This window comes from Lipotes vexillifer, unplaced genomic scaffold (genome assembly GCF_000442215.2).
Source record: "Lipotes vexillifer unplaced genomic scaffold, Lipotes_vexillifer_v1.1 scaffold21, whole genome shotgun sequence".
NCBI classification, from domain to species: domain Eukaryota; kingdom Metazoa; phylum Chordata; class Mammalia; order Artiodactyla; family Lipotidae; genus Lipotes; species Lipotes vexillifer.
This window is the reverse complement of record NW_006774065.1, coordinates 3316411-3340305: the sequence shown is the minus strand read 5'-3', so window position 1 is coordinate 3340305 and position 23895 is coordinate 3316411. Positions and strand designations below refer to the sequence as shown.

Sequence of the window (23895 nt, the reverse complement as noted above, 5' to 3'; positions counted from 1 at the left end):
GTCATCTGTATGGTAATTCACCAGCATGCAGGCCTCTGGGTTGGAAGTTGAAACCATGGGCTTATTCCCTCAGAGGCACTCCCCTCCCCCAGCGGCAAGAAACAGTAACAGTGGAGATACAGAACATGTCCCTTCTAAGGTGGACTTCTACTAAAAGGGACATGAAGGAATGGCTTTTCTTCATCCCAGCTCCTAAGATTTTTTTTTAGTTGTGTACTGCTGAGGGGAGGGACAAGGAGAGGATGTAAGATTTTACTTTTCATTGCCTTCACTTCTGCATCATTTGAAAATTTTTTTTAACTATGGGATCTGATACTTTTATAATTTTTTCAATACTAGTTTTTAAAAGTATTTTGAGGATTTTCCCTTCTGAGATGTCTTCTTTCTGCTCATGTGGTTCCCCTCCCTCTGGGATGTGTCCCCCAACCTGGCAACTTCTGTGGAAACTCAGCCAACTGTTCTTGGCCCCACTGGGCCTTCGCTTCTGAAAAGGCCCACAGAAACACTACCTGCTTGCGGTGCTTAATTAAATACTACTGTGCACCACCCTCTATTTATTTAATCTGTGTTAGTTTTATTTCTTCAACCTGCAGAGGGCACAGAAGTTCTATAAATACTGGATCACTGAGGATCTCAAAAAAGAATCAGAAATTCTCTGGGTAGCACTTACATAGGGAAAAATTTATGTCAAATTTTCTATCAACACGAGCAATAGCCTCACACAATTAACAGCTGAATTCTTCCTCAATAACTACCTGTTTGAATAAAGAAACCAGAGACATTTTTACCTATTTTACATTTCTTTTAAATGCCTTTTAATGCTGAGAGGCACCAGAATATAAGCTATTTGAAAGCAGGAAGCATATCTTTACACACAGGCCCTCAATAAATATCAGTTGATTTAATTTTGTTGAACATGTGATGACCAAATAAATAATGTTACATTTAGAAAAAAGGTTTTGGGGAGAACTGTATAGATAGTATGCTAAAACAGGACTAAAGGAAGACTATTTTTCTCAGGTAGGAAGAAAAGGTAGATTACCAACACAGAAACTTCAAAGTTTCTGGCAAATCCTTAAAGAACCTATGGTTTTCCATTGCTGCTAATCAGAAAAGCCTCTGATAAAAATTTTCAGTAAAAGAGCAAGAGGCAAACTGGTTGTAATGTCCTAAATGCATTAACTGTCTACCGTTCGCAAAATGCCAGAGCAGAAAGATCTGTAGCCTCTAAACAACGGCTTCCTATGTCATTCAGTGTAAAAGCCAAAGTCCTTACTTGGGCCTACAGGACCCTAAACTCTCTGACCCCTGCCACCTCTACAACCTTGTCCTCCTCTATCCCCCCTTACTACAGCACTCTAACCACACTACTTGCTCCTCCTCAAACATGCCAAGTAAATCCTGCCTCAGGGCCTTTGAACTTGCTGTTCTAGCTAATAAGGACCCTCTTTCTTCAGATAATGCACAGATTACTCACTCCCTCAATTCCTTTAAATCTCTATTCAAATATTAAGTTAATAGAGGTAAGGGAGTGCCGAGTTGCTACCTTACTATTTAAACAGAAATTTACAAATTGACGAATAAGTGATTTGTGTGTATATATGGAAGAAGAGTGTTACTTATGAAAACAATAGTACTCCCCATCATCACTCTCTAATCTCTTATCCTGACCTATCACTACCTGATACATTATAATTATGTTTAGTGCTGTTTATTATTTATCTCCCCCACTGTAAGCTCCATGAGAACAGGGGTATTTTTATTCCTCTTTTTTTTCACTCCTGATCCCCAGCACCTAGAACAGTGCCTAGTACATAGTAGATGCCGAATAAGCAACTACAAAGATTTTCAAGAAATCTCCACAATGCTATTAGCTAAGTGAGAAAGATTTATACAAGCCCACAGCTCCAGGACTAAAAATAAAGAAGCCTGGAGTTGAGTAAATCAGATATTAATTAGTAATTAATTCCATACAGTTAGCTGCCTATCCACTGATAATACTGTAAATATAGAGAAATTCATCAACAGATTAATTACTTGTATCTAGCAGACTGCATACAAATTTCCAAACCCTAGGGCAAGCTGTGTGTAACACAGAGATAGGTTACTGGCAAATACTGCAAATGGTGCTGCTATTTATTATGAGTACATAAAACATGAAAGGCCCTGATCAAAGAGGTTATTAAAGCTGCGCAGAAAAAAAGTTGACTCTTAAAAGATAATATGGAATCTCACAAAATCATGAAGTTCAGAGTAGCCTTAAACATTTTTTGGTTCAAGTATCAATCTGACACTTGGATTCCCTTAATGTCACCCTTGCTGCACACATGAGCACTCTGCTGACACCTTTCTCAGAGGGTTCCATACAAGGACACCTCCTCCTTATAAGGAGCAAAAATGTTTTGCCCTTTAACTTGCACTTACCAGCTCCCTATCTTCTCTAGTAGTCACACCCTCGATCAATCTAAGCCCTTTTCACATGACCTTCACTACAGGAAGATGTCAAACACATGCTTGGCTAAATCATTTCTTTTCCAGGCTAAACATTCTCACATCCTTCCCACACTATTTATATGACATAGCTTTGAATGCCTCTAGTGAGACTGTCCGCCCGACAAGCTCCAGCCTGTCTATGTCCCTTTTAAAATGTGACAACCAGAAGTTAATAGAATTTCCTGGTTGTTGCCTGGGCCATAGAGCAAGGGGTAGAAGTCTCAATTCTTGAACTTGGAACACTATACTTCCATTAACACACTCTAGTTTCTATTCAAAGATGCCTGTGGCAGAAACCATATTTTTCTTAAGTGGTAAAAAGCCACAGGGGAGGCAGACAGACTCTTTCAATTAGTAATTTCCTACCTTTTCACCATTATTCACATTATTTCATTATTTCCAAAATAGCCTCCATATTTTGAAAGTTTTTATCCTCTTAACTCTTTACTAAATAATAACTGATCAATTTCCTATTTTTATTTATTAAAATCACAGGCATATCTTAGCAACGGCATAAGTCATTGTCATGCACTGAGCTGCCTGAATTCTAACCAAAAGCACAAACATGACGTTCGGTAAGCCACGCAGTCTTTTATGCAGTAAAGACACAACTTCCTTTTGGCTTTTTGAAATACTGAAAATAACTTTTACTCCCCATTATTACCTCTGAAAAATCCTGTTGGGAATCTCTGGCCTAATGACCTAATTTCCTTTTAATTCAGTGGCCTTTATTCTTAGAAGTAAAGAAAGAAAGAGGCCGTGTACTTGGATGGTAATGCTAAATAGTGACACCAGGGGGCAGACTCTTTAGGCAGAAGGTTTTCATTAACTTCTGTTCACTGCAAAAAGCTTCCTTCTTTAGAAGTTACTGACAATTCCAGGTTGAACAGGCTCTTTCTTTTCTCCTTTTCCTTCTTTTTTTTTAATACAGCATATTAAAAAGAAAATACATCTCAATTAACATTTGAGAGATAATTTCTTCAATTTCCACAAGAACAGAAGTCTATAAACTTACTAGTGACCAAAGCGGCAGTGCAGAGCAGCTAGGTTCAGAGCAGCGTATCTCAAGCTCCGGCCATAGCCCTCTTCCCCATTACTTTTGCTTTCGGCTCCAGTAAGAATCAGGCGGTCAAAATAATGAAGGAGGCTGTGTGTTGAACTGAAAACATCTTGGACCCGGAGGTTGTTTAAGTAGCTGAGGTAGTGCTAAAACAAGAAACAATCAACATATTTTAAATGCCCTGCTTCCTCTTGTGTAATATTAATTCAGAGAGGTCCACTGGCTGCAAACACCTGTGTATCCCCTACCATTTTAACAAGATGGTCATAGATTAGCTTAATCTTTTCCCCACAGGCAGGATTAAATAGGCTTAAGGTACATTAGCTGGTTTGGGTACACTTTCCCCCCAGAAGGTGTACCCAAACGAAAAAAGGGAATTCCATTAGAATTTGTGTCAGAGTTTTATCCTAAATATTCATCCACTATGCCACTGGTTATATTAGGATCCATGGGTGATACGTGAGGATGGAGGGGGAATCACCTAGCTCAGGCATTAAGGAACAGTGTGAGTACAAAACTAAAGATCTTAAAACTTGAATTCAGGGCTTCCCTGGTGACGCAGTGGTTAAGAATCCGCCTCCCAATGCAGGGGACACGGGTTCGAGCCCTGGCCCAGGAGGATCCCGCATGCCGCAGAGCAACTAAGCCCATGTGCCACAACTACTGAGCCTGCGCTCTAGAGCCCACGAGCCACAACTACTGAGCCTGAATGCCGCAACTAATGAAGCCCGCGCATCTACAGCCCGTGCTCTGCAACAAGAGAAGCCACCGCAATGAGAAGCCCAAGCACCACAACAAAGAGTAGCCCCCGCTTGCCACAACTAGAGAAAGAAATCCCCCCGGGCCAGTAGGGGTGGAGGTGGGAGGGAAAGCTTTGCAACCTAGGCTGAGTCCTTTAAGTGCCAACAACATGATTTCTTTCCAAGAACCTGGGTCATTCGGCCAATCCTCATTTGCACGACTACTCAATAGGAAGAACAGTCTTGTCCTTGCTTTCCAACTTAGCAACAAATTCTGGAAAAGACTCACCGCTTCAGCAAAATCAGGATTAAATTTCAACAAGTTGTTCAACTCCTTCTGCAAAGAAGCTGGAGTGAGGGCTTTAGTCTCATCATTCTTTAACAAAGAAGCCTGAAATTTAAAAATGACAACTCAGTAGAAAGAAATGGCCAATAAACATAGGGACATGTATACTAAATAGCATCATCTGATTACTTTTCTTTCTGCACCTACACTCTCCTCTTGACCATGCAGAACACTGTTTCCTCTTCCTGGAATTCTAAGCTTCCCAACGACCCATCCCCATAGTCTTCCATGCAAACTCCTGCTCAGTCTTCAGGGCCCAGTTTAGATTTCAGCCACCTGCTTCTATCACCTTCTAAACTAGATAAGGTCCTGTAAGTACCTACATGCTCCCACAAGCTCCCTGCACCAACCCCTCCTGCAGTACTTATCAAATTATATTAAAAGTACCAGCTGACCCCACGCCCAGACTGTAAGTGCCTTTAAGGCAGGAAGTATGTATCTCCAGCCTGGCAAAGGGAGATACACACTTGCTCTACTCCTGATTATTTGTTTCATATGGATGGTACCAGCAATGATTATATAAAATATGTAGAAAATGACTTCTAAATTAATGATTAGTACTTAACTGGGTTATGGACTCTTCAATTTTAGCTAGACAAATTTTTCTTTATGAATAATAATAATTTCTAATTATATTTGAATTCATTATATCATTATAGAAGATTCCAAAAAAATGGAAAAGCATACAGAAAAAAACAAAAATCATCTGTAATCCTTCCACCCAGAAATAACACTATTTTTAAGTCAGTGTATCTCATCCCAGTCTTTTTTCTGTGTGTGTGTGTGTGTGTGTGTGTGTGTGTGTGTGTGTATGTGCTTATACATATATATATGCATACTTTTTTAACAAAGTTAGAATATATCATTTTATTACCTGCTTTTTTCATGTAATAATATATTATAAATTTGTCTCATCATCAAATGGTCTTTGAAACTACAATTTCTTAAGCAAGAATATTAACCCTTTGTCACATGTATTGCAACTCTTTTTCCCATTTTGTTGTTTGAGTTTTAATTTTGTTAGAACATGTACTGACATGTAGATGTTTTTCATTTTTATGCTGAAAAAATCAAATGATCTCCTATGTGTTTTCTTCCACAGCTTTTCTGTTTAGAAAGTCTTTCCCCACCCAGAGATCAGTTAAAAGTTAATATGTAACATTCACAGAGGGATGGACAGGATGAAAAGGCAGAGGGCTATGTACCAGATGAAGGAACAAGATAAAACCCCAGAAAAACAACTAAATGAAGTGGAGATAGGCAACCTTCCAGAAAAACAATTCAGAATAATGACAGTGAAGATGATCCAGGACCTCGGAAAAAGAACGGAGGCAAAGATCGAGAAGATGCAGGAAATGCTTAACAAAGATCTAGAAGAATTAAAGAACAAACAAACAGAGATGAACAATACAATAACTGAAATGAAAACTACACTAGAAGGAATCAGTAGCAGAATAACTGAGGCAGAAGAATGGATAAGTGACCTGGAAGACAGAATGTTGGAATTCACTGCTGCAGAACAGAATAAAGAAAAAAGAATGAAAAGAAATGAAGACAGCCTAAGAGACCTCTGGGACAACATTAAACACAACAACATTCGCATTATAGGGGTCCCAGAAGGAGAAGAAAGAGAGAAAGGACCCAAGAAAATACATGAAGAGATTATAGTCGAAAACTTCCCTAACATGGAAAAGGAAATAGCCACCCAAGTCCAGGAAGCACAGAAAGTCCCATACATGATAAACACAAGGAGAAACACACGGAGACACATAGTAATCAAACTGGCAAAAATTAAAGACAAAGAAAAATTATTGAAAGCAGCAAGGGAAAAACGACAAATAACATACAAGGGAACTCCCATAAGGTGAACAGCTGATTTCTCAGCAGAAACTCTACAAGCCAGAAGGGAGTAGCATGACATACTTAAAGTGATGAAAGGGAAGAACCTACAACCAAGATTACTCTGCCCAGCAAGGATCTCATTCAGATTTGATGGAGACATCAAAAGCTTCACAGACAAGCAAAATCTAAGAGAATTCAGCACCACCAAACCAGCTCTACAACAAATGCTAAAGGAACTTCTCTAAGTGGGAAACACAAGAGAAGAAAAGGACCTACAAAAACAAACCCAAAACAATTAAGAAAATGGTCATAGGAACATACATATCGATAATTACCTTAAACGTGAATGGATTAAATGCTCCAACCAAAAGACACAGGCTTGCTGAATGGATACAAAAACAAGACCCATATATATGCTGTCTACAAGAGACCCACTTCAGACCTAGGGACACATACAGACTGAAAGTGAGGGGATGGAAAAAGATATTCCATGCAAATGGAAATCAAAAGAAAGCTGGAGTAGCAATCCTCATATCAGATAAAATAGACTTTAAAATAAAGACTGTTACAAGAGACAAGGAAGGAGACACTACATAATGATCAAGGGATCAATCCAAGAAGAAGATATAACAATTATAAATATATATGCACCTAACATAGGAGCACCTCAATACATAAGGCAACTGCTAACAGCTATAAAAGAGGAAATCGACAGTAGCACAATAATAGTGGGGGACTTTAACACCTCACTTACACCAATGGACAGATCATCCAAACAGAAAATGAATAAGGAAGGACAAGCTTTAAATGACACAATAGACCAGACAGATTTAATTGATATTTATGGGACGTTCCATCCAAAAACAGCAGATTACACTTTCTTCTCAAGTGCGCACAGAACATTCTCCAGGATAGATCACATCTTGGGTCACAAATCAAGCCTTGGTAAACTTAAGAAAAATGAAATCATATCAAGCATCTTTTCTGACCACAACGCTATGAGATTAGAAATCAATTACAGGGAAAAAAACGTAAAAAACACAAACACATGGAGGCTAAACAATACATTACTAAATAACCAAGAGATCACTGAAGAAATCAAAAAACACCTAGAGACAAATGATAATGAAAACACGACAATCCAAAACCTATGGGAGGCAGCATGGGATGCAGCAAAAGCAGTTCTAAGAGGGAAGTTTATAGCAATACAAGCCCACCTTAAGAAGCAGGAAACATCTCGAATAAACAACCTAACCTTGCACCTCAAGCAATTAGAGAAAGAAGAACAAAAAAACCCCAGAGTTAGCAGAAGGAAAGAAATCATAAAAATCAGATCAGAAATAAATGAAAAAGAAATGAAGGAAACAATAGCAAAGATCAATAAAACTAAAAGCTGGTTCTTTGAGAAGATAAACAAAATTGATAAACCATTAGCCAGACTCATCAAGAAAAAGAGGGAGAGGATTCAAATCAATAGAATTAGAAATGAAAAAGGAGAAGTTACAACAGACACCACAGAAATACAAAGCATCCTAAGAGACTACTACAAGCAACTCTATGCCAATAAAATGGACAACCTGGAAGAAATGGGCAAATTCTTAGAAAGGGATAACCTTCCAAGACTGAACCAGGAAGAAATAGAAAATATGAACAGACCAATCACAAGTAATGAAATTGAAACTGTGATTAAAAATCTTCCAACAAACAAAAGTCCAGGACCAGATGGCTTCACAGGTGAACTCTACCAAACATTTAGAGAAGAGCTAACACCCATCCTTCTCAAACTCTTCCAAAAAATTGCTGAGGAAGGAATACTCCCAAACACATTCTATGAGGCCACCATCACCCTGATACCAAAACCAGACAAAGATACTACAAAAAAAGAAAATTACAGACCAATATCACTGATGAATATAGATGCAAAAATCCTCAACAAAATACTAGCAAACAGAATCCAACAACACATTAAAAGGATCATACACCATGATCAAGTGGGATTTATCCCAGGGATGCAAGGATTCTTCAATATATGCAAATCAATCAATGTGATACACCATATTAACAAACTGAAGAATAAAAACCATATGATCATCTCAATAGATGCAGAAAAAGCTTTTGACAAAATTCAACACCCATTTATGATAAAAACTCTCCAGAAAGTGGGCATAGAGGGAACCTACCTCAACATAATAAAGGCCATATGACAAACCCACAGCAAACATCATTCTCAAGGGTGAAAAATTGAAAGCATTTCCTCTAAGATCAGGAACAAGACAAGGATGTCCACTCTCACCACTATTATTCAACATAGTTTTGGAAGTCCTAGCTATGGCAATCAGAGAAGAAAAAGAAATAAAAGGAATACAAATTGGAAAAGAAGAAGTAAAACTGTCACTGTTTGCAGATGACATGATACTATACATAGAGAATCCTAAAGATGCCACCAGAAAACTACTAGAGCTAATCAGTGAATTTGGTAAAGTTGCAGGATACAAAATTAATGCACAAAAATCTCTTGCATTCCTATACACTAATGATGAAAAATCTGAAAGAGAAATTAAGGAAACACTCCCGTTTACCACTGCAACAAAAAGAATAAAATACCTAGGAATAAACCTACCTAGGGAGACAAAAGACCTGTATGCAGAAAACTATAAGACACTGATGAAAGAAATGAAAGATGATACCAATAAATGGAGAGCTATACCATGTTCTTGGATTAGAAGAATCGATATTGTGAAAATGACTATACTACCCAAAGCAATCTACAGATTCAATGCAATCCCTATTAAATTACCAATGGCGTTTTTTACAGAACTAGAACAAAAAATCTTAAAATGTGTATGGAGACACACAAGACCCCAAATAGCCAAAGCAGTCTTGAGGGGAAAAAATGGAGCTGGAGGAATCAGACTCCCTGACCTCAGACTATAGTACAAAGCTACAGTAACAAGACAATATGGTACTAGCACAAAAAGAGAAATATAGATCAATGGAACAGGATAGAAAGCCCAGAGATAAACCCACGCACCTGTGGTCAACTAATCTATGACAAAGGAGGCAAGGATATACAATGCAGAAAAGACAGTCTCTTCAGTAAATGGTGCTGGGAAAACTGGACAGCTACATGTACAAGAATGAAATCAGAACACTCCCTAACACCATACACAAAAATAAACTCAAAATGGATTAGAGACCTAAATGTAAGACTGGACACTATAAAACTCTTAGAGGAAAACATAGGAAGAACACTCTTTGACATTAATCACAGCAATGATTTGATCCACCTCCTAGAGTAATGGAAATAAAAACAAAAATTAACAAGTGGGACCTAATGAAACTTAAAAGCTTTTGCAAAGCAAAGGAAACTACAAACAAGACGAAAAGACAACCCTCAGAATGGGAGAAAATATTTGCAAACAAATCAACGGACAAAGGATTAATCTCCAAAATATATAAACAGCTCATGCAGCTCAACATTAAAAAAACAAACAACCCAATCAAAAAATGGGCAGAAGACCTAAATAGACATTTCTCCAAAGAGGACATACAGATGGCCAAGAAGCACATGAAAAGCTGCTCAGCATCACTCATTATTAGAGAAATGCAAATTAAAACTACAATGAGGTATCACCTCACACCAGTTAGAATGGGCATCATCAGAAAATCTACAAACGACAAATGCTGGAGAGGGTGTGGAGAAAAGGGACCCCTCTTGCCCCGCTGGTGGGAATGTAAATTGATACAGCCACTATGGAGAACAGTATGGAGGTTCCTTAAAAAACTAACAATAGAATTACCATATGACCCAGCAATCCCACTACTGGGCATATACCCAGAGAAAACCATAATTCAAAAAGACACATGCACCCCAATGTTCATTGCAGCACTATTTACAATAGCCAGGTCATGGAAGCAACCTCTATGTCCATGGACAGACGAGTGGATAAAGAAGATGTGGTACATATATACAATGGAATATTACTCAGCCATAAAAAGGAACGAAACTGGGTCATTTGTAGAGACATGGATGAATCTAGAGACTGTCATACAGAGTGAAGTAAGTCAGAAAGAGAAAAACAAATATCGCACATTAACACATATATGTGGAACCTAGAAAAATGGTACAGATGAACCGATTTGCAGGGCAGAAATTGAGACAGATGTAGAGAACAAACATATGGACACCAAGGGCGGAAAGTGGTGGGGTAGGGGTGGTGGTGTGATGAATTGGGAGATTGGGATTGACATGTATACACTTACGTGTATAAAATGGATGACTAATAAGAACCTGCTATATAAAAAAATAAATAAAATTCAAAAAAAAAAGTTAATACGTAGTTCCTCCTGGTCTAATTATAACCTTAAATGTTTATAGTTAAGCCTTTAATCCACCTGTAAAGTACTGAGGTGCAAAGATGAGGTGAAGATCCAGGTCTATTTTCTCCTCTACAGTTAACCAATTGTCTAGATGAGCTTTTCAATCTGTTTAAAATTCATCTGTAGGGGTGATTCTATCACCTGCATCTAGATCTAAACATTACATCTTTCTGCAGAAAGAAAATTAATAACAAAAATAGGGAAAACTAGAAAAGTAGAGCAAAAACCAAAATTCTATGTTGAAAATAACATGGGAGAAAAACATCCAGCTTATATTACCAAAAAAAAGGAAAAAGTATGGCTCAAAAACACCAGTAGGAAATGTCTGGGGTAAAAGTGTACCGATGCTTTGCAACTTGAAATGTATCAAAAAATAAGATGAAATGGTGGCTATATGGGTAGACATATGATAAACGGAGCAAAATATTAATTGTAGGATCTAGATGATGGGTTTATGGGTATTCACTATATAATGCTTTTCAATTTGTATTTCTGTTTGAAAATGTCCATGATAAAGCGTTGGGGAAAAGGGAAGTAGGTCTTCTAAATCACATTTTTGGGCTGTGTTAGTCACACACCATTACTAAATGAACATGCATTATTACCCTAACAGAGAAATAAAATCACACAGAAAATAGGAAGGGACACATAGCTACAACTGCATTGTCAGTAAAGAATAAATGACCAAGAATAAGAAAAATGCTGCTTCACTAATAAACCTACTCACATAACAAACATATGTCATGACATATAATGTCACAGGATTAAAAAAAAAAATTCATGACCAATTACAGAACATACCTGTTGAGAAAGAAAAAATTCTGCTTGTTTTTGGGACAGAGGCCCACTGCAAGATACCTCCTCTTCTCTGGAAAAAAACAAAACAAAAATAATAATGAATTACACAATAGTGAAAATGATAATACTTTACAAAGTCAAATAGATTCTTCATCAGAAAAGTTTAAAAACTTTTAAAATTAATTCTCCCTTCTCAGGAATAGAAAAGACATGCTTAAAAAGTGATGTTGAATGACCTGCCGAAGTTCACATGATATAATTATGGGCAGATGTAGATCTCAACTGTACATAGCCTCCAGCATGATCTTTCTAAAATGCAATTCTATTGTCCCTGATTTAAAGCGCTCCTGTGGTATCTCATCACCTTCCAGAATAAAGTCTGCACTGCTTAGCAGGGCAGGTGCAATGCTTCCTGAGTGCTCCTACCTCTCTCCTCTGCCTTCTCCTTCTCACCCACACCCCAGCCCTGATGAACTCCTTACAATTTCCTATCATGCCAAGATGCCCCCCTGCTTCCTCAATCTGCAGGGCCCATTTTCCATCCACTGTTGCACTGTTGTACCATCCGTCATTCAAGAATACCTCAAGTGTCATATCCTCCAAGAATCTCTCCGGACATCTCTCATTTGAGCTCCCACTGTCTCCCAGAGATAGGGATCACTGCATCTAGCACTTCCACACTGGCTGTTCTTACTTATATTTGTATATGAACACCCAGTCCCCCAGGCACACAATGGGCACTCAGAGTTTGAGAAATGAATGAATAAAAAGTCTCTAACTCCTTGCTACACATATAAGATGGTGCTGTATTCAAGAACAAGAAAAAGAGGTGTTATCTAAGAAATAACCATTTGCCTGGAAGTTTAGATCACACAGAACCACCAAATAAGAAATATACTGATATAAACCTAGACTTGAGAAATCTATACATGCACAAACAGTCTTATTTTTGAGAGCAAAGTATGAATAATACTCTTTTGCCACATGACTCTGAATAAATGGCTTCTCTATACAGGATTACAATAAGTAGAAAAATCAATATTTACTCATCAATAATATTTTTATAAGCATTCTGTGTCTAATACAGCAGTTCCCAAACTGTTTCATGCAAACAATATGTAAACAGGTATTCCAAAAGAAAACAAAATGCTGCTGAGGTTAAATCACTTGGGGAAAGCTGTACACCCTCTCCTTGGGAGAGTCATGATACACATTAGAGAAACCCAACAGAGAGACACTTTATTCACTTTTGTTTAATGTACCATTTACCAAACTCATTTGAATGAAGAATCCTTTCCTCACATCTCTCAAGAAGCACTAGTGTTCCACAGAAAACACTTTGGGAAGAGCTGCTCTAATATTCTCTTGGTTACGTTTCTGATACAAAGCAGCAAGCATATCAGATTCTACAGGTATCGGAGCTGCCAAGGACCAGCCCTGACCAGCATAACAAAGATCAGAGAAACAACAGTGACCTAGAGGGAAATGGAAAGAAAATTCACAGGCCAAGTTCTCAAATGGAAAACAGCTAAATGTCTGGGCAATAAGAAGCCCTTTTCTCTTAACATACCCTTCAAAGAAAGTAAGCCCAAGGCTTGAAATAAATATGACTGTACACAAAAAGGCTAGAGACAGACAAGGATCTGAATGAAATGGGACGCACCACTCCCGGTCCCACCCTCCTCTAAGGTCCATGATGCTCACTGTTACCAAATGCTTTATTTACTTAAACCCTTCCCCCAGAAAAGATTTGAGGTAGTTTATAACACAGGACACAAGAACAATAAGGTTAATAAAACAGAAAGAGAAAACCAGAATCACATAAAACGAAATTGCTGCAAATTAAGGCAAACACCTTTGCTATAAATGAAGATAAAGTTTGGCTCTGGCTTCCATGGTGGCAACAGTGGCCGACGTGAACAAGCTTGGAAAGAGCAAGTAAAAACACCATGGCCCAAACCATCATTTTACTGACTCCTTCGTTGCCTCCTCAGGGCCTCAAACACATGCCAGAGAAAGTAACTCTTAAAAAGCCACAAAGGGGGACTTCCCTGGTGGTGCAGTGGCTAAGATTCCATGCTCCCAACGCAGGGGGCCCAGGCTCGATCCCTGGTCAGGGAGCTAAACCCCACATGCCGCAACTAAAGGTCCTGCACGTGGCGACAAAGATCCCGAGGGCCACAACTAAGACCCAACGCAGCCAAATAAATAAATTAAAAAAAAAAAAAAAAAGCCACTAATGTATTCAATTTAGGAAGGGCGTTACTCCTTTAGGAAAAGGACTCAAGTATACCTTGTTTATGAATCTCATTACCAGTTGAGACAGAATTTTAGACTTACAAGTGCTATACATCAAAAGCATTTAACCTGGGTCCACGGATGGGCTTTAGGAGCCCATGAACCTTGTAAAACTGCATGCAAAATATGCATTTTTAATGTGGGGATAGTACATGGCATTCATCAGATTCTCAAAAGGACTCTGGAAACTCCTCTAAAGGGCTCAAATCACCCACTATAACTGAAATTTTTAAAATATAACATAGGATTGAACAATCAACAAACTGGGGTGTTTATGTACTTGCAATGCATAAAACGCTGGGCTTTCTAATTTTAATACAAATTTCTAGGGCAAGAAAAATAATTTCCCTGAAGAAAGCAAGACCTAAAAACATTCCAATAACTAAGAAAGGAAGGGAGGGAGGGAGGGAGGGAAGAAAGAAAGGAAGAAAAGAAGGAAGAAAATGAAAGGGCTAAAGTGAGAAGCCTCTCATAATGCAATAAAACACTAGAAAAGAGCACAAAAAGAAAAAAATGAAATTTTCCTTTTTAAAAGAATCAAGAAATGTATGTAAATATACATTATGAAATTTTAAAAATCCTATAACAAGTCAAAATCATTTCTTTTTGGACCAAGAATTATAATACTTAAGTAGAATAATATTTAAATAACACATTTCTTCTATTTCAGTGATGAAATTCAGTTTACTAAATGTGCACTATTTTCTGAAACCATACACCTTAACAGTATACACACTATTATTACACACAAAGGAATTCTTAGATTAGAATAAAAACAAAACGATGCAGTTAGACCTAATTAAATCAGATTAATTTAGTAGAAAGTCAAACCTAAAGTTTGAATTTTAACATTTCTGAAGAACTGACATTCTGCTACTTTAAGCATATAAAGCAGCTAGGACAAAGATTACATTGTTTCCTGGAACCCTTCCTCAGGGGAATTAAACAAAAGAGAAATTAGAGAAGAATAGTGAATATTTGTCAAATGTTTAAAGGCACAGTTCTAAACACTTCATATAGATTTATCATTTAATTCTCAAAATAACCTTCTGAGGAGGTGACATGAGCCCCATTTTGCAGATGAGAAAACTGAGGTACAGAGAGGGTGACTTGCCCAAGGTCTTAAGGGAATAAGTGGAGGAGCCAGAATTCAAATCCAGGGGTCTGACTCCAGGGCCAGACTCAACCCTACAAGGTACTGCCTTTCCACTAGATGAGAAGCCTCTTTGAGCAACTCTGAGTTTTTGGAAGTACTTACTGGTACTACAATCTTCTTGCTCCCAGAGTGTGCTGAACAAATCACATAACTGCACAAAGGCCCCTCATAGGAACTGCAGGGAAATATTCTCTGGCTACACACACAGACCACCCCCAGCCCCCAAGGGGGTTAGCCAGCCTACATAGGGCAGGTGGGGCTTACTTCTCTCAAAGCTCTGAACACATTGTTACTTGTAGTGATCTGTTTGGGTGCCAGTCTTCCTCACCAGACTGTGGGCTCCCTGAGATCAGGAAATACAAAACACACACACACACACACACACACACACACACACACTCTTTATATGCTTTTCCCTCCAAATATAAGTAGTCTATTTGGGAGGTGATCCCAGGTAACAGCTGGGGAGAGGGGACGTGATACAGTGAAGGGAAATCAATACAAAGTGTTTTATGGGGCCAGTTACCAGTGTGGGCGATGAATTATGTGTTCTGATTCTCTGCATTCATTCACCCAACACATATTCACAGACATTACAAGCCAAGCACTGAGGAAAATGAGGTGAAATACGACAGAGAAGGGTCTTAGCTCTCGAAGGGGTGCAAAGACAAATACAAATGAGTCTAAGTAAATAAATGCAAAAAGTTACTTAGTGAGGAGAGCTATGGAAGAAATAAAGAAGTTGGAAGTATTCAGGACGAAGGTTACTTCAGACATGTGGTCAGGAAAGGCCAGTGTGAGGACACGGGAGCTGAGATCTGAACAGTGAAAGGGAGTGAACGGTGAAAGGGAGTGAGCAAGGTAAGAAGCCAGGGAGAGCCTGCCAGGCACCCTGAGGCAGACCTCGGCTTGGTATTGAAGAAACTGAAAGCAAGCCAGAGCAGTCAGACTCTGACAGTGAATGGAAAGTAAGGAGAAAGAGGTAGGGAAGATGACAGGGGCCAGACCATGCAAGTAATGAGGCCACAGTAGCTCAGATTTCTGTCTAAATTCCATGTATAGTCAAGGAGGGATTGGGGCATAATAACACGTGGTGTGATTTACATCATAATTGTTCCCTTGGATGCTGCAGGAAAAACTGATAGTAAGGAGACAAGAGTGGAGGCAAGGAAAGCAGTTGGGAGGCTAGAGCAGTCATCCAGGAAAGAGATTCGGTGCTTAGACCACAGGGGAAGCAGTGGCGATGGACAGAAGTGAACTAATTCCAAACATACTGAGGAGGAAGGACTGGCTGCAGGGGTGAAGGAGGGGGAGGACACAGGGACATGCCTAGGCTTTGAGCTTAAACAACTAGGTGAGCAGTGGCACTACATCCCCAGGCTTAAACCTTAGCAGGCATTCAATAAATTTTCACTGAATTAATCAATTGTTAATTCACTGTGATATAATGAACACTACCGCTCAGGGTCCCAGCAGAAAACAAATGGCATATTCAAATGGGGTAATTTGAGAAAAGTTTAATAAAGGGCCAGTTACAAAAATAGGGGCAGGGGATGGATAAGCCATAGCGGGTAATAAAGTTCCCAGGGCTGGTAATAGTGGGGCACCTCCTGCACCGGGCCTGGGAAACCTCCCCAGTTACTAGACCCCTGAGGTATGCAGAGCAGGCCACCTGACAGAGGCTGTGACCCTACTGCCAGCCCACCGTGACCCCGAAGGAAGGGAGCCAGTGAATCAACACCTTGACCTCACTCTCCTTGACCCTCTGGATTTCCCACGAGTGCCTCTCAATCAGAAGTTAGAGGGCAAGGAGCTTACTGATGCAGCCCGTAAGGGTGAACTTCCTGGATCTGGAGGGACAAAAAGATGACAGCCAGCACATGAACTCTGGATGAATGAGTTCATCCAGAACGAGGATGAATGAGGATTTACTGCTGGATGAATGAGGATTTACTGCTCCCGTAATGATGCTATTTCACAGGAAAGGGATTCCCACCAGAAAAACCCAACTTACCTTACAGATACATCAAGTTCTTCTTTTTCCATTTTTCTTTCGCTCTCCTCTCTGCTGGCCAGGTCCATATCAGCATCCTCCACCGTCTTTTTCTCACCATTCTGGAAGTACTGCTGAAGGGCAGTGTACAGTTTAAACACTTGACTGAAAGAAAGCTTACTGTAGGCCAAGATCATGTGACGCAGAAATAAACCTATGAAACAAGACCGAGAGGAGGGGAAGGCATTAACTTGAAATCCAGGCTACAAAAAGTTGATGACTTCCTCCAAAATAATGAAAAAAAAAAGACACTTGTAGTTGCTGTTCCCCTCCGCATAGAATCTTCTTTCACCACCTTTTACGAAGCTGATTTTCTCTTTATATTAAAGGCTCAGTCCTCCCACCCGCACTCCACTCTTTATCCAGCCAATGTATCCTTCCGTGACTGTTACAACATCTGAAGTGATCCTATTTGTTTACTTTCTACTGTCTGCCTGCTCCTCTGCCCACAACCACAAGAAAGCAATCTCCATAAGAGGAAGTTTCCAGTCTCTCTTAAAGTCCAGAGCCTGGCACATGGAAGATCAATAAATAACTGATGGTAAATAACATAAAAACTACCAGGAAAAAAATGCCAGATGGATGGAGTATGACTATACCGCTAACAGAAAAGCGTCAAGAAACTTCATATATACCCTTGCCTTATAAACTATATCAGTAATCTACTCTTACTTACCTCTCTTCATAAAAGTTTAGTTGGTGACCCTGACTCAGTCGTACAATGTGGACAAGTGAGCAGAGGACTGTGAGAAAGAGCTGAGGAGCCCTAAAAGGCTCCACGACCAGGCTAATACTCTGACGACAGTAGACAAAACAGAAGATGCTTTTCCACAAGACAATTATTTAAACACAGGTCAAAAGGGCAAGGCGATGAATACAAACTATAACATGTCCAACATCCCCACTGTGTGTGCTCAGATACAGCAGAGTAACGACAGATGTGATTTAGAGAGCAGTTCACTTCAGTGAAAGTATTCTCTGCTCTCCTTAGAAGAACTTCATACCTACTACACTCGTTTTGTGAACCTCTGGTTCAGTTCCAGAAAAAGAATCTGAAAGGTCATCAAAAAATTGTTCCATATCCTTCAATTCGCCTTCAGCCATCAGTTTGATTCTGAACAAGAAAAATGAGGTGTGCATTTTAGGAAGGCCCTTTGAACATCTTCCCACATTTCATATTCCACAATCACCTAAAATAAATCTATTTTAAAAACAATTCAGAGATTCATATAAAATGGTGGCACACAAAACAAATTTGATAATCCAAAATGTCACTCCCATATTCTGAAAAGTATCACTGCTGATGTTTTCCTGATTATAAAATTTCTCAAAGTTACATATCAGCCAGTAAAAATGAAATTCTCTGCAACAGCTAAAAGGAGCAATGTAGATCTGTACAGAATAATAAATTTTTAAGCAGTATGTTTAATGCTATCCATTTAAAAAAAGAAAACAACCTAGAATAATAAAATTTATTTTTATAAAATTTTTTTTTTAAGGAATTAATCACCATGTGCCCTCTTCTAATTTTTATCTACTTTGACATCTTTTCATATATACAGAAGAAAATGAAGCTTACCTGATCTGTACTGAATTTGCCAGCTGAGGACAAGATTCTTCAATTAACTTGTAAAGTTTAGAGAGCGTAATATCTGGGCCCTGGGTAAAGGAGAGATAGAAAGGTTACAGAAAAATTTTAAAGAGCTGGAGATTGATAAACATCTGCAAACATGAATTCATTTATCAACCTCTCTGCTTTACAATCATTCCAAATATGAAATCTCAAATCAGGAAGAGAAAAAAACCTATCTGCATAAAAGGCTAAAGTAATACTTCCTATTTGCATAGCATTCTCTTTTAGTTGGAGGAATGACTTAAATGCAAAAAAAGCGTAGAATCTGTAGCCTGAGGTTCCTTCCTTCTCAGTGTTGCAATCATGGCAAAGTTGTAGCCTCCCTGAGCCCTAGTTTCCTTCATCAGTGAGATGGAGATAATAATAACCTCCCTTGTTTGTGGCAAAGATTAAGTAAAATAATTCAAATTGTTTCGTAACCTGGAGAACATTATACAAACACAGGGGTCCTATTTTCCATAAACATAATCTCATTTGATCCTCCCCAAAACACTGTAAGGTAGGCAGTCAGACTATGTGTCCAAGTCCATAAAAGGTACCATTAGAGACAGAGAGTATGCAACCTCAGCTATCAAGAAGGTTACAACCTAGCTGAGGTTTAAAACTAAACATTGAATATTTGGGGAACAGTAAGTTCAGTAGGTCAATATTAGATGTGGATAACACAGCAATCCCACTTCTGGGGCAAGTATGTTCCATGTGCATTGTTTGAAATGAAGAAAAACTAAAAAGAACCTGTAAGTCCATGAATAAAGAGTTCATTTTTAATTTACAAATTTTAATATTAATTAAAAGCATGAGTTAAATTATGTTTCTTTTCTTACTGTGGAAAACAATGCAGTCGTTAAAAAGAATGAAATAGATCTACTCAAATATGCTGACAAGAAAAGATCTCCAAGACTTGTTAAGTGAAAGGAATAAGCTGTAGAATAGAAGTAGCATTCATGTAAAAAAAAAAGGGGGGGAAATTAAATTAAAAGGATATATGTATATATACTTATAATCATATGCATCTACCTATCTATATACAGATACACACAGCAAAAGGTCTAGAAAGATCCATTCTGAACTGTTACTCAATAAATAGTTGAATGGGGTTTCCCTGGTGGAGCAGTGGTTAAGAATCCGCCTGCCAAGGCGGGAGACACGGGTTCGAGCCCTGGTCCAGGAAGATACCACATGCCACAGAGCAACTAAGCCCATGTGCCACAACTACTGAGCCCACACACCATAACTACTGAAGCCCATGCTCCTAGAGCCCATGCTCCGCAACAAGAGAAGCCACCGCAATGAGAAGCCCGCGCACTGCAACAAAGAGTAGCCCCTGCTCGCCACAACCAGAGAAAGCCCACGGGCAGCAATGAAGACCCAGTGCAGCCAAAAATAAATAAATTAATAAATAAATAAATTTTATAAATAATAGTTGAATGAAGGAACATTAACGGTGATAATCTGAGAGGGAACAGGATTAGAGGGCCTGCAGAAGAACCATAACCTTTCACTCCATCAATTTTAGCATCATTTAAAGTTTTTACAATGAATCTTCATGTATTAGTTGAGTAGTTAAAAATTAGCTAAATTTTAAAGCCAAACAATAAGCAAATAAGTAAAGGCTGGAATTTTGCTAGACGAATTCTATATACACATTGATTAAAGCTACACAGTAGTGGGAGTTCCCTGGTGGCCTAGTGGTTAGGATTCCGGGTGTTCACTGCTGTGGCCAGCTTCAATCCCTGGTCAGGGAGCTGAGATCCTGCAAGCCATGCAGCGCAGCTCCGCCTCCCACCCCCCGCCGCCAAAACAAAACAAAACAAAATAAACTACACGATAGTTAGCCAGGCAAAAAAACAGAAGGAGAATCCAAGACACAAAAAACAGCAAGAACAAAGGCAGAAAAACACATGAGCTAAGACACCAGAATTATTGTTTTGTTTCTTTTCTCTATCAAATTTTTTAGTATTATGACTTTTATTTGAATAATGGGGAAATGCACTTATAATAGTAATGTAGATAGGACTGGGAGCTGCAAGTTATGGGGAATCCACTACTTTTATTTAACTAACTGGGCAAGCCACTTAATCTGTCCTCAGTACCCCTTCTCCCCCTACCCCAAAAAGGTGATGGATTAAAAAAAGCCCTTTATAAACTATACAGTACTAGGCTTTGGGGATACAGGGGTGAACAAAAATAGGACAAAGTAATGCCCTCATGTAGGTTACAGTCTAGTAGGGGAGAGAGACATCACTCATATAATCACACAAATAAATGGAAAAGCCACAACTGATATAAGGGAAAGTGCATGCCCTATCCCTATGAGATTAAAATGAAAATAGCTAAAATTCACTGAGCATTTACCATGTGCCATACACTGTAAAGTGTTCCCATGGATCTTCTAACGTAATACGGCCATCACATGACAGTTTCTATTATTGCTTTCATTTTACAGAGAGAAAGCAAAGACCCAAATAAGTTATGGAACTTGCCCAAGTCGCACAGCAGGTAAGCGGTGGAGCTACAACCTCAGTCTGCAAAATGAAATAAAACATGTAACATGCTTAGTACACAGTAAGTGTTCAATCAATGTTGGCTGCTACTTTTATGTCATTGTTACCACTTATTACCGTCTTCTGGGGTACAGAGCCTGTAGCTGTGTCTCCAATGATCAGGCCTACGTGTAGCCTCATTCTACAGAAGACGGAGGATCTGAGAAAATAACTCTTCTCCCAGTCACTCAGCTAATAAATGCTGGAGCCAGATATAAACCTGCTCCCCAAAAATGAATGTAAAGTGCCTGGTCCATCGTTAAGTACTCACTAAGTGTTAGCTGGTGGTATTAACTATATTTTTCGCGATACTACACGGCAGAGAGAGTGTCCGATGAACCCCCGTGCCCGCAGCCAAGGAGCTGTCCGGCACAGAGCAGGTGCTTAGTAAGGGTTTGCTGAATGAGCAGGAACCCCTCACCTGCAGCAGCGGCAGGAGCAGCTGGTTGAGCCTCCGCCGCTCCATGAGGCTAACGGCGCCCTCGCCAGTGCGCCCCATCTCGTTCAGCAGCACCAGCACCGCGATTTTATACGGCGTCACCCAGTCCTTGATACCGAACACGTTGGCGTGCACCACCCCATTGGTCATCATGGGATTGAAGTAGAGGCTCTCGTGGACGCTGGCCATGGCGCCCCAAGACTACGTCCAGGAGCCTTGGTGTGCACCGCGGCCAGGTTCCCGCTCCGAGAAAGCCACCAACCGCCCTAGGCCTCCGCCCGCCGGCGCCGTATCCCAGGAAACTGGCATCCTCCCGACGGCACGCCGTCGGCCAATCAGAGCAACCAGACCAGAGCACGGGGGAGCGCTACAGCCAATCAAAATGCCTAGAAGTACTGTGAAGGGTGGGGCAAAGGCGGTGCACCTAAAGACTGAGTCCCTACAGAAACTCTTGCGGAAGCAGAGCAGGTTCCCGGTCCACTTGGACTGGCACCGAGTGAAAGTGAGTCGAAGCTTTCGGGCAAGGTCTGAACAGCCAGGAGGGCTGCCCAGTTTGTTCATTTAATTTGAAAATAATTAAAATTAAATTCAAAAATGATTGCGTTTGAAAGCAAAGAAGTTAGGTAATTCTTTGGTGGTCCAATGGTTAGGACTCTGCGCTTCCACTGCAGAGGCTCGGGTTCCATTCCTGGTCGGGGAACTAAGATCCCGCATGCCGCGTGGCACGGCCGTAAGTAAATAAATAAATAAATGTAATGGCAAGTCTGCCACTGAGAACAACAACAAAAAAAGCAACGAAGTTAAACTTGCACCTTTAAAATTTGTATTTTATTCATTATGCTAATTTTTAAATTCAAAGTTTGGAAGTTTCATTTAGCTCTTTTTTTAATGCGCCCTGACAAAACTTATATATGCCAGAGGAAATAGGTAGGAGGATAACACAAAAATAACAGTGGTTATCAATTCTCTTATTCACCAGATATTTTGTTATCGTCTAGTACGTGCTAGGTACTTAACTAGACGCTGGTAAAATAGTGATGAATGAGACACTAGTTCAGACATAGACAAGCCATAAACAGGGACAACCACAGTGAGACTCCACACCCACTAGAATATCTGTAATAAAAAAGATGGACAGTAACAAATGCTGGGGGCTTCCCTGGTGGCTCAGTGGTTGAGAGTCCGCCTGCTGATGCAGGGGACGCGGGTTCGTGCCCCGGTCCGGGAGGATCCCACATGCTGCGGAGCGGCTGGGCCCGTGGGCCGTGGCCGCTGAGCCTGCGCGTCCGGAGCCTGTGCTCCGCAATGGGAGAGGCCACAGCAGTGAGAGGCCCGCGTACCGCAAAAAAAAAAAAAAAGAAAAAGAAAAAAAATCACTATCCTGGGAATTCCCTGGTAGTCCAGTGGTTAGGACTCTGCGCTTCCACTGCAGGAGGCACAGGTTTGATCCCTGGTCTGGGAACTAAGATCCCGCATGCTGCACCGTGTGGCCAAAAAAAAAGTGTCAAAATAACTTTAAAAAAAATCACTATCCTACCTTCAAATTAAACTGATATTGAACATTAATATGACACTGAATTTATTTTAAAATGTTTACATAACCATATATTTTTCAGATTATAAAGTAATTCATGCTTATTGTAGAAAACTTGGAAAATATAGGAAAGGAAAAAGCAGAAAAAGCAAAATTACCTATCATATCAAAACTGAGTGATAATTTTGATGTCACCTCAGTATATTTTCCTTATCTTTGGTCATTGCTGAATCTCCATACATATAGCAGCATCTGGCATATAATGGCCATATGATAAATATTTGTTAAATATATTAATGATTGGATCTTTGTTGAAAGTTAAACCAAGCAAATTTTACCATGAAATTAATTAAAGTATGTGTATAATTTTGTTGGCTTGATATCTTTTAATTTTCAAGTTTGCAATACTGAGGAAAGAACTACAGACAGATCCAAATCACAGAGCCGAGGTGGATACTCTAGGCCAAGAAACAGTCTCTTTAAAAGTATCCGATAAGGGCTTCCCTGGTGGCGCAGTGGTTGAGAGTCCCCCTGCTGATGCAGGGGATGTGGATTCGTTCCCAGTCTGGGAGGATCCCAC

The 23895-nt window shown here is 39.6% G+C and overlaps 1 protein-coding gene across 2 annotated transcripts in view; it reads right to left on the bottom strand.

Annotated features, from left to right (window-relative positions):
* Positions 1 to 22092, bottom strand: part of ANAPC5 (anaphase promoting complex subunit 5) — a 37159-nt gene extending 15067 nt beyond the window's left edge. Inside the window, exons 1-7 of one of the 2 annotated variants that reach the window (XM_007448711.1) lie at positions 21764 to 22092; positions 18746 to 18825; positions 18171 to 18280; positions 17128 to 17320; positions 11663 to 11729; positions 4583 to 4684; positions 3509 to 3699 (exon numbers count right to left, since the gene is read on the bottom strand). In XM_007448711.1, the coding sequence (XP_007448773.1) occupies positions 3509 to 3699; positions 4583 to 4684; positions 11663 to 11729; positions 17128 to 17320; positions 18171 to 18280; positions 18746 to 18825; positions 21764 to 21970 (950 nt within the window). In that variant the 5' untranslated portion in view covers positions 21971 to 22092. The remainder of the gene's footprint in view (positions 1 to 3508; positions 3700 to 4582; positions 4685 to 11662; positions 11730 to 17127; positions 17321 to 18170; positions 18281 to 18745; positions 18826 to 21763) is intronic. The other variant, XM_007448712.1, reaches the window with a different exon arrangement.
* Positions 22093 to 23895: the final 1803 nt, after the last annotated feature.